The sequence below is a fragment of the Branchiostoma belcheri genome, unplaced genomic scaffold, assembly GCF_001625305.1.
Source record: "Branchiostoma belcheri isolate BF01 breed outbred unplaced genomic scaffold, Haploidv18h27 scaffold17, whole genome shotgun sequence".
NCBI lineage: Eukaryota > Metazoa > Chordata > Leptocardii > Amphioxiformes > Branchiostomatidae > Branchiostoma > Branchiostoma belcheri.
In genome coordinates this window covers 1840172-1851187 of record NW_017803157.1, presented here as the reverse complement: position 1 = coordinate 1851187, position 11016 = coordinate 1840172, and the positions used below count along the sequence as shown (strand labels likewise).

Genomic DNA, 11016 nt, shown 5'->3' with positions numbered 1-11016 from the left:
CTGACTAACTACAGTAAGTACACTTCCGCTGTATCTGTATCTGTATAGCCGGTATAACCGCCCTTCGGCGTAACACACCAGCTTCTGTATCTGTATAGCCAGTATAACCGCCCTTCAGTGTAACACACCAGCTTCTATATCTGTATAGCCAGTATAACCGCCCTTCAGTGTAACACACCAGTGTCTGTATAGCCGGTATAACCGCTCTTCGGCGTAACACATCAGCTTCTGTATCTGTATAGCCGGTATAACCGCCCTTCGGCGTAACACACCAGCTTCTGTATCTGTATAGCCGGTATAACCACCCTTTGGCGTAACACACCAGCTTCTGTGTCTGTACAGACGATCGGTATAACCGCCTTCGGCGTAACACACCAGCTTTGCAGATGCGTGGCGCGGCGGCAGCTGGCTACATTTCACCGAATAGAACGACGTGTTACACCTAACCCTTGAACATTTAACTCTGAACAATGTTTAGAGCTATCTAATGATAATGCCCCTACTGTACTTGGTGACAGTGAGTTCCACTCTGCGATAGGTCTAGGAAAGAATGAATTTGTGAACACCTTAATCGTTGGTTGATAACTCTGGTACTGCATGGCTATTTGTTGTTCTCTTCTGGGCTGGGATACCAGTCTATTAGTCATTTTGTACATCATGCATAGTCTGGACATTTTTCTTCTGTCTTCCAGTGACACCCACTGTAGGTTTCTTTTCATGCATGTGATGAAAGATTACTTGATCACTTGTCTTGAATATTTCTCGCTAACTACAGTACAAGACACGTAAATAAAATCCATTCATTCATTCATTCGGTATGTATTGCGCCAATGTAACGCATGTTATATTGTATTGTTGTGCTGTGTCTTTACCACGAATTATTATTCAAACACGTCTTTACTCGAGGTTTTCTTGGCACTTCAAAAACCTTGGGGTGAGGGAAAGAGACCTCTAGCGTCTAGCGGAAAAATAGACGTAAAGCAAGGACAACATCAACAAAAATAGGGCTTGGGCCTCACCAATCAGCTTTAAAGAACACTTTTTAAAGATGATATCTTGGTTAAGTTGGTCCCCTTAGTACTGTCAAGTTAACAGCACATCTGCAGCTGCATTCATCTCGAACAAAATTGAGAAGATGTTGATTACATTTTTTCCTCCTTGTGTTACAGCTGAAGACCATCCCTTGGAGATTTCACCAAACCATGAATCATCTGGTACTGAACGATCGGATTCACACGCCGCCGGGAAGAAAAGGATCAAAAGGAGAGCAAGGAATAATAAAAGAAATAAGCCAGGAAAAGGAGGGAATAAAGGAAATAAGCCAGGAAAAGGAGGGAATAAAAAAGACAGGCCAGGAAAAGGAGGAGGGAATAAAAGGAATAAGCCAGGAAAAGGAGGGAACAAAGAAGGAAAGCCAGGAAAAGGAGGGGATAAAAGAGAAAAGCCAGGAAAAGGAGGGAATAAAGAAGGAAAGCCAGGAAAAGGAGGAAGAAAGGGAGGAAAAGGTGGCGAAGAGGAACCGGAAGGTGAAGAGCCACCAAAGAAGCCGAAGAAGAAGAATCGCCAGCTGAGGCAGAGGAAGAACCAACTGAAGACTACATTGGCGAGGAACCATATATGGAAACTGAAGAAGAGGCCTTGCCAGAAGAAGAATATTTGGAAGAAGAAGAACAAAGTGTTGCAGAGGAGCTAGCTGAGCTGCAAGAACGACAAATGGAGGAACAGGAAGAACAGGACCTGCTGCAAGAACAACTCGATAACAAAGAGATGGAGATTGCGGACGATTATGATATGCTGCAAGAAGTAGCTGATAATCTGAGCGAGGCAGCTGAGAATGTCGAAGAGTTGGAGTATGGCACGCAGACAGGACTCGGGGCTCTGGATAACCCTGAAGAAGAAGAAAGACCGGTCGAAGAGGAAGAAGGTTTTATTGAAGAGGTCGCTGAAAAGCCAAGCAAGAGGCGAAATAGGAACAAGGGTGGAGCCGATACAGGAAAACGAAGAAATAGGAATAAAGGACCGGTCGAAGAGGAAGAAGGTTTTGTTGAAGAGGTCGCTGAAGAGCAAGGCAAGAGGCGAAATAGGAACAAGGGTGGAGCCGATACAGGGAAACGAAGAAATAGGAATAAAGGAAAAGCAGATGAGGAGGAAACGGTCCAGAGGAAGAAGAAGAAGGAACGAAAAGCCATGGAGACGCCCCAGGGCGAAGAGGAAGCTCCCGCGAAACCCCGAAGTGCCAGAAGAAGGGAGAGAATGCGGGCCGGAGCCACACTACAAGGACTCCAGCCAACAGGAATGGCTCAGGGATGGGGATTCGGTCGGGGGAAGGCTGGTCGCCAAGGCAGACGCCAGCAGATGAGACCCACGGGCGCTTTCGGCAGACCACAGCCCCCGCAATTCGGTGGAGGAAGAGGAAGAGGAGGCAGAAGGGGTCAGGCTGGACGTCAAGACAGGGGCCCCGGAGGATTTACTGGCAGGCGTCAGCGCCAGAGGACACCGCGGGTGAGGGAACCGACGACTGGGGTGGCTGGACGCCGAGGCAGAGGCCCTGAGTTTGGCGGCAGACGCCAGCGCACCAGGCCCGAGGGCACCTTCGGCAGACGTCCGCGCACAAGGCCTCAGGGCACTTTCGGCAGACGCCAAGGCACCTTCGGCAGACGCCAGGGCACTTTCGGCAGACGCCAGGGCACAAGGCCCGAGGGCACTTTCGGCAGACCCCAGCGCACGAGGCCCGAGGGCACCTTCGGCAGACGCCCGCGCACAAGGCCCCAGGGCACTTTCGGCAGACGCCAGGGCACTTTCGGCAGACGCCAGGGCACAAGGCCCGAGGGCACTTTCGGCAGACGTCCGCGCACAAGGCCCCAGGGTTACTACGGCAGACGCCAGCCCCGGCCTGCTTGGGGCTGAAGGTGTTAAAAAGGAGATGGCAGACTACAGAACCACCCGCTAACACAAAAGTTACACAACAGAACATTTATCGTATTTTACAATACATTTGAGCACTCTGTCAGACACATACGATATAGGCCATATATAAAGCATTAGAAACTTTTTTTCTAAAACAATGAGGAATCGTTGAACATTTGGTAAGAAACTTTTTTAAAGTTTCTTCACGATCATTTATATCATTACACCTGCACATTTTATTGAAACTAAAATAGATACGTTCGGTGATTCAATAAGCTAAACCGGAACGACTGAGAATACTTGAATCTTCACACTAAAGTCACATATGAGAAATGTGTCAAACATACTAGTGACGTATCGAGAATCTGTTTATCTCAGTCTTGACGTGACTACTTTGACATCATTGGACACTACGTTACAAACCAATAAATCTACTGTCTGCCATTTATTTCAGTTGTTGTATTTTTGTCAATTTTTCTCTTGCGATTGTCAGGCTAAATAGTCTATTTTCATAAAAGTAGAGCCATTTATATGGAGGAAAATATCACGCACTTGCTAGCTTGAAAATGTTGATTTCTGGCTTTGAAAAACTTTGTAAGCTTCACACTACAATCTCTTACACTGACGTCGACATTTGAGGAAAGTATAACTTCAAAAGTGTATGTAACGTTCCTAACTTTTCTAGATCATATAGAATGTCGGTCTGGCTGGCTAGTTTGTGGCCTTCAGAAAGACGCTGGCACACAGAGTAAAGAGACTCTTTTTACACAACCAAGTCTTTTATTCAGCCGACGTTTTGGTGACCGTCTGTCACCTTCCTCAGGGTTCACATTGCATTGCAGCACAGGTTTCGCTGCTACAGATGCATTCCCAAATGTACAATATTAACCAATGTGAATTTAGCAATGTGAACCAGTCAGAATTGCCCTGAGGAAGGTGACAGACGGTCACCGAAACGTCGGCTGAATAAAAGACTTGGTTGTGTAAAAAGAGGCTCTTTACTCAGTGCCTTACCAACCTGATGAAACTATTCACGGACGCTGGCACACAGTTTGGAACATCAACTGTACGTTTATTCAGCAACGAGGAAAATACATTAGAGACTTTCTAAAATACACTAGAGAATGTCAGCACGCAATAAATCGTGTGGCTGATAGAATGAAATCAAATATGCATAACTTACAATTTTACGTCACTAAATTCATCTGTGGAATGCTTCGTCGCAAAGTACACAATGCATTGTTGATAGATTTGTAAAATTGGGGTCATGTGGTAAGGCTAGCGCTCTTGGGCAACTAGTACTGAAAAGCTAGTCATAAATAGACTATGAATTATCTAAAAAAACTCACTCGTTTGTTCGTTCGTTCGTTAAAGGGGCATTATGTAAATTTTGTTTGCACCAAAAGTTGAAATATTTTATTTGACTAAATGCTAGTGTGGTTGTAATTTACTTCCACAATAATTCAACATATTTGTGTAATTAACTCACATTTCTGACCTTTATGACATGGTTGGCACTAAAGCAGCCCACAAGAGGTGCAATAGAGTAAAATTGTTTCTTACTTTGTAAAGAAATAACCAAAAAAGTAACTTTCTGTATCATCCCAGTGCTACATATTGCAGCTTTAACATTACTTGGAACATCTAGCCTTATAAGGGTTTTGTTGGCAGATGTAGCAGGTTTTGTCGTACCAGCTGACGGGGTCAGCAGTGGGGGTGATCTCGAGTCTCTCCCCAGTAAGGTCCCTGCCACAGTGCGGGCAAATGACGGGATATCCTTCCGGTTGTGGAATGGGAGCAAGAGAGAACCCGTATATCTGTGTCGCACCTTTGCATTGTCGACCATAGCTTGATATGCTATCAAAGTCTTTAGAGGTAGAGTTGAAAGGGACATTGGGGTAATGATCTTTCGTGGCATGGTGCGGTGAGTGAGATTTGAAGGGTGCTCCTGAGATGGCCATGGACTCTTTCCTGCAAACCCCGTTCTCTATAGATGGCGAAGCTACCAGAAACACTGATGGGTCAAAATCTGTCGACTGTATCTCAGTTTTGGTACGGATGTCGTCCCTCTTGCTGCCTGGTGTGATGCACTGAGGACGCGTTCTACCCGCACACGGCCTCCGATTCGGACCAGTGGGAGACAAGAGAACAGTGGCTTTGTTAGCACAATTAGGTTGGAGATAACCTCCTGGCTTCCCCGATAAAAGTTTAGCAGTAACTCCTGCTGTCTTCCCTACCTTCACGGTTTCCGGTACGTTGGGTAGATAGGCGGTGGCCTGGTTGGATTTAGGAAAGAGTTGGACAGTGTAAACAGTACTCTCTTGCTGTGGAACAGTCGCTCGCATCCGGACGAGTGGTTTAACGCTGGCTTTTGGTTTGGTACAGGGGTGCAGCAGGCGGTGGTGTTGAGCTGAACACGGTTTGTTCGACAGGAGATATACAGGGGAGTGCGTGTGGGGTTGGTCTTCTGGAGACTTGGTTAGATACGCCGGGATGGCAGGCGCGGAGTTGGGTTTACGCACGGTACGTAGACAAGGACTGGTGACGAAAACTGGGCTTGGACCGACTGATGTAACCACAGGGACACTACTCCACGGACAACCTTCACCGATTGGAGATGGGCACGAGTCGCGTTGACATGGGAACGAGATTGCGCGAGGCGTGCCGGGAAGCACCGAGCATTTGTCGTCGACCTTTCCGTCGTCATTTGAGGCCTGGTTTATAGTACCAAGTTTTTGCTGTCCAAATTCTGTAGCCAGACACCTCCTGGGCCCAACTAGACATCTTGATGGTAGAACCGTCTCTTTTCCCTCAGAATTCCGCGGTTTGCCTTCATTTTCCAATATAGAAGAACTACCTGATGAGGCCGTCGGTCCTGTGATGTTGTGTGGAGTTGTACAGCAGGACGGTTTGGGCAAGGTGTGAGACGCGATCGTTGTGAACACTCTCTCAGCTGCATGAGTCAGCGCTTTACCTACATAAGACGGAGGCGCTAACACAGTCGGCTGCCTTCCTGTTGGTGTAGTAGAGGCCAAACCGCTACTGTGCGGTCCGTATAAAGGCACAGTGAGGTGCGTCGACGTCGTGAACACGAAGTGACGTTCTTCCGACGTCGACGTCGCCCTTGAAGACGTTGTGGTGCCCAGAACGTGGGTAGACGGGCCTAGATCGGGTAGACTCTGGTTTGTAGGTTGGGCCTGAGTAGGAGTTGAAGTAAAGAGTGGAGAAAAGAGTCCGGTGTCTCTGGTGCTGCTTACATGTACGTGCGTCCCATGTGGGGTTGACGCCGAGGATAAGACAGATAGACTCTGGTTTGTAGATTGGGCCTGAGTAGGAGTTGAAGTAAAGAGTGGAGAAAAGAGCCCGGTGTCTCTGGTACTGCCTGTGTGCTTCCCGTGTGGAGTTGACGCCGAGGGTAGGACAGCGCTTTTACCGACGGACGGCGGAGTTGAGACGGGAAGACGGCAGAGGATCGGCCGGGGCCCGGGCGGGGTACACGGTGTAGCGGAGGAGGAAGCATGGCGGGCTCCCGCGTGCCTGCCCTGTAGCCTGGGCAGCGTAACCATCTGCCCGTACCTGCGGAGACATGTATATGGAAACTGTGAGTATTTCAAAGGAATTTTGGTACTCTCCAAGCAGAGGTTAGTGGGAAAGATCGTTATTATCTTGTACGTAGGTCAATTTTGTTGTGCCCATGTATCTGTCTGTACGTCTAGTTAAGGACCTCACGAAAGTCGTTGTATACTGTTGTTGTGTCAATAAAGTTCTGTAAAGATGGCTATTCTTTGAAGATTCTGTTGACTACTTTCTTCTGATAATAAATTCTATATATATATCAATGGTTTATTTGCATTAAAAACACAACAACACTGGCCCAAAAATGGCAGCCAGAGGCTGAATTGACATGGGGACATTACATAAACAGCAAACAGTATAAAACGTCATATTAAACAATCTAAAATAGTAATTGTCGTGTCAATAAAGTTCTGTAAAGATGGCTATTCTTTGAAGATTCTGTTGACTACATTCTTCTGATAATAAATTCTATAAAATATGGTGCATCACAAACCATAAGTTGCTGTACAGCCGCAGAAACTGAACGTCTTTCCCTGAAGAATCTGCATCCCCACCGCCGAGGTTGACCACCGTGACTGTGTTCCCTGGCCGGGCGGCATCCGACTGCTGCTCTACTACCGTTACACCTCCTGAACTAGACGTGCTCTTAGATACTGTGGCGCCTGTGGTCTGCTGCATACTGCTGAGACTCCGTGATGTTTAGAGACGGAACGTCGGGTGTTTTTATATCGTCTGACAGGGTCTAAGAGGGACAGATTTTCACTTTGTGTCGGTAACCAAGGGCTCATGCAGCTATGTTCGAAACCGCTGGGTGTCGCTAGGGGCTACGTCATTTGGAACAAAACAACATAACGAGAACCGTGACAGCGGGTTTATAGAACTCGTAGAAGGGGAATCGCTTCCACCTGTGAAGGAAAGATGTTCAGAGAGAGGTTTTGTATATGTGTATTGGGTATATATAGACATAACGTTAAGAACATGTCAAGTTCTATACGTATTTACAGTAATAGTTTCAGGGGGTTGATGCATTCAATTTTGACCAACCTGCAGTTAGCCACTCGATTCAGCAACTCGATTCGCAGCACTCGATTTGCAGCACTCGATTCAGCACCCGATTCGACTTTGCCGTCGATTCAGCCCTCATTTGGAGAGGATAGACAGAACATAGCAGCAAATTCGTTTTAAGAGAGCTATCTTAAAACGAATACAAAAGCGGAAAACGATGCCACTCGTCTAAAATCGCTAAACACGGAGCTTTGTACTCACCGGAAGATTCTCAAACACGACATAACTTTGAGAACAAAACTAGAAAGTAATACTAGAAAGGCCAAATTTGCTTTGGAGCAAATACAGCGATGGGTTCACCACATTTTACGACATGGCAGGGAAAGAATGAGAAACACAAGGGAAAACAATGATTTACATTGATATAACTATAATATGAAGTAACATACAACTAAAACAACAGTTGGATAGCTATTCCCTACTTTATTGGTTAGGGTTTTTAATTGCATAATGCAAACTGTTGATTTTCAAAATAAAAAAAAACGTTCATGCCCCGCATTCCAATGCTGGAGCAGAAAAGCTTGAAATACCTACCAAAACACTTGAATAAAGACATACTGTCAGTATGGAAATGCTCTGTGCAGGTGTTAATCAAGTTAAATCCCAACAGCCAATCAGCAAGAAATGCTCTGTGCAGGTGGAAATGCTCTGTGCAGGTGTTAATCAAGTTAAATCCCAACAGCCAATCAGCAAGAAGTATAGAGGAAAGCTGCATGCCTATTGGTTGATGCCCTGCATTCCATTGTGATGACTCATGCCCAGACGTGGTAAACACGGCACACTAACACAGTAATACATTTGCTATAACACAGCCAAAAAACTCAAATAAAACCATTCTAAAAGCCTGTATCACAAAAATTTAAAAAACGCCTAGGGGTATTTGCCCACTGTACCTCCATACCAAATTTCAGGACCTTAGGCCCTAAAATGAAGAAGCTGAATCCATTTAAAAAATGGCAGGAGGAGAAGGAGGAGAAGAAGAAGAAACATCAGAAAAAGCAATATGGGTTCACCACCACTTCGTGGTGTGGTGAACCCATAATTATGATCCTTGCCTGGTAAAAACTAGGGAAGGCAAGACAATGAAAAATGAAAAAAAAAAGTTGCCAGACGGCGTTGTATAGAACTACCATTTTTATTTTTACCTTGGTTCGGAGAACTTGACTGTTTGTTTGATACTAAACGACTGCTGACAATATCAGACATAACATTAACAAGCAATGTTTATAGTAAGGCAGTAACACTACATGGCGAGAAATATCATATCAATTACATGATTAATGGACAGTCGACAGTTCTTGAAATCTCCACAACAAATAGCTACCCACACCGAAATTCAAACAGTTATACTTTATACATACAAACAAACACAAATCAAAACTAGAGAGGTAACATTTTCAAAGCATATATAATGCATATATAATGTTTACCTTAGCATATGGTCTGCTCTATTAATTCTTACTCAAACACATTCATATATCATTATGGTCAGACAGGAGTCTAAATCCCTCCTACTATACAATTGATGTAACCCAACACTAGTTACTATGGTGACAGACATCTGGTTCAGGTCATTGACCTTATTTGTTTGGAGCAGAAGAAGAAGAGGAAACAGAGCAAAAACAATATGTTTTCCTTCAGTAAACATAACAAAACCCTCGTCCGGATGGAGCTTGAGACTCTCCTTCCTAGATCGGAGGCAATAAACTACATTTTGTTTGTTTGTTTGCATAAACTGCAATGTCAATGAAATTATTTTACAATAGAGCTAATTTCTATGTTCCTTCCGTGAATAGTTTCATCAGGTTGGTAAGACACAGAGTAAAGAGACTCTTTTTACACAACCAAGTCTTTATTCAGCCGACGTTTCGGTGACCGTCTGTTACCTTCCTCGGGGCAATTATGACTGGTAACTGTTAAATAACTGACCACCCTTTATCAAACATCTGCACGTTTGGGAACGCATTGTAGGTACATTTCCCTGTAATCCAATCACGCATATGTGTAGATATGTAAATATTGTACATTTGGGAATGCATCTGTAGCAGCGACACCTGTGCTGCAATGCAATGTGAACCAGTCAGAATTGCCCCGAGGAAGGTAAGAGTCTCTTTACTCATTCTATGTTCCTTGTTGGTCCACGTTTACCCCGTTTCTGCTGTAGCACACGTTGTACAAACCAGAGACGGTGGACCTCGCTATCTCAACTACAGATTTACGGAACGATTTGTGAAACGCACTGTGCACGACGACGTCCAGAAAGTTGTTGGACAACGCTACCCACATTGTCCAAAACAGGGCGGTTGGCAGTTCATATCCCACATGATGTGCGACTAAGGTACAGAAGAACGGGAGCGGCAATGCTGTTTGCGCTAGAGTCAAGATCAGCACAGCTTTAACACACGAGCCCTCACCGTGGTAGTGTGGTGCCGCTGGAGGCTGTTGTTCGGGGTTATTAGCGTTCTGAGGTGGAACCCCGGCGGGCCCGTTCATGTTGATGTGGATAACTGGAGCAGCCGGTGGCTGAGGTGGAGTACACACTGCCTTTAAGACTCGGACGACACAATACGTCGTCACGACCAGAGCGACGCTCATGATGACCATCGTCACTGTGGTGAACCATATGTGGGCCTTTAGGTCACACGTCGGCAGGGCCATGATCCGGTCGAAATCGAAGGGCACCGCGTAGGCTTCACAGAAGATGTAGAAAGCGTAAATCCCAGCCCAAGTCGAGATCAGAAAGATTCGGGCGTTCTTGTGAGAGACGCCCTCTCCGTTGTTCAGCACAGCATGGTATCGGTCTAGGTTCAGACCTAATGACAAAAGAGAGAGATAGATCACAAGATTTGCAGCAATGTATAAAGAAACCCTTTAATTAATATGATCATATCCGAAGGATGATATGTAAATCTCGCGGTTGAACCAGCGGAGAAGGACAACGCCGAAAGTGATTTTGAATCAGAAATTATAGTTGAAGAATGAAGTACTGAAATAACTAAGTGAGCTGAACACCACTAGTTATAGTTAAAAGGTTCAACAGATCGTAGCATCATTTGAGAGGAAGATGTAATTGTTACCTGCGAGAGAAGAGTAAGTTATCGTTGTGGAGGACATTCCGATGACGCCGAAGGTTTGGACAGCCGTGTCCGAGTACACCCACTCCCCGGCCGTAGCGGGCGCCACCATGAAGGGGGAGGTCAAGCCGACGAACAGGTCCGACCAAGCCATGGAGAACACGAAGAGTCGACTGGCGGCGGGGAACGTCTGTCGCTTGGCGGTCGCCACGATGACGACAAGGTTCCCGGCGATGGTTAGCGCGGCTACGGCGGCGATCACGGCCGGCACCGCTGGAGAGGACGTCGGAGAGGGCACCGGAGCGGACGTCGGAGAGGGCACCGGAGCGGACGTCGGAGAGGGCACCGGAGCGGACGTCGCGTTGGTCACGAAGGATTCGTTGGAGAAATTCAT

General features: G+C 46.1%; 2 protein-coding genes across 2 annotated transcripts in view; one reads left to right on the top strand and one right to left on the bottom strand.

Moving 5' to 3' along the window:
* Nucleotides 1-3355, top strand: part of LOC109466824 (ribosome-binding protein 1-like) — a 9260-nt gene extending 5905 nt beyond the window's left edge. Inside the window, 2 exon segments of the mRNA XM_019764667.1 lie at nucleotides 1170-1582; nucleotides 1585-3355. Of these exon segments, the coding sequence (XP_019620226.1) occupies nucleotides 1170-1582; nucleotides 1585-2907 (1736 nt within the window). The 3' untranslated portion in view covers nucleotides 2908-3355.
* A 6314-nt stretch (nucleotides 3356-9669) lies between these two features.
* LOC109466586 (beta-3 adrenergic receptor-like) lies at nucleotides 9670-11016 on the bottom strand. Its single transcript, XM_019764317.1, has 2 exons — nucleotides 10626-11016; nucleotides 9670-10361 (listed from the first exon to the last, which is right to left on the bottom strand). Exons 1-2 carry the CDS (start codon nucleotides 11014-11016, stop codon nucleotides 9670-9672), a joined length of 1083 nt encoding a protein of 360 aa, XP_019619876.1.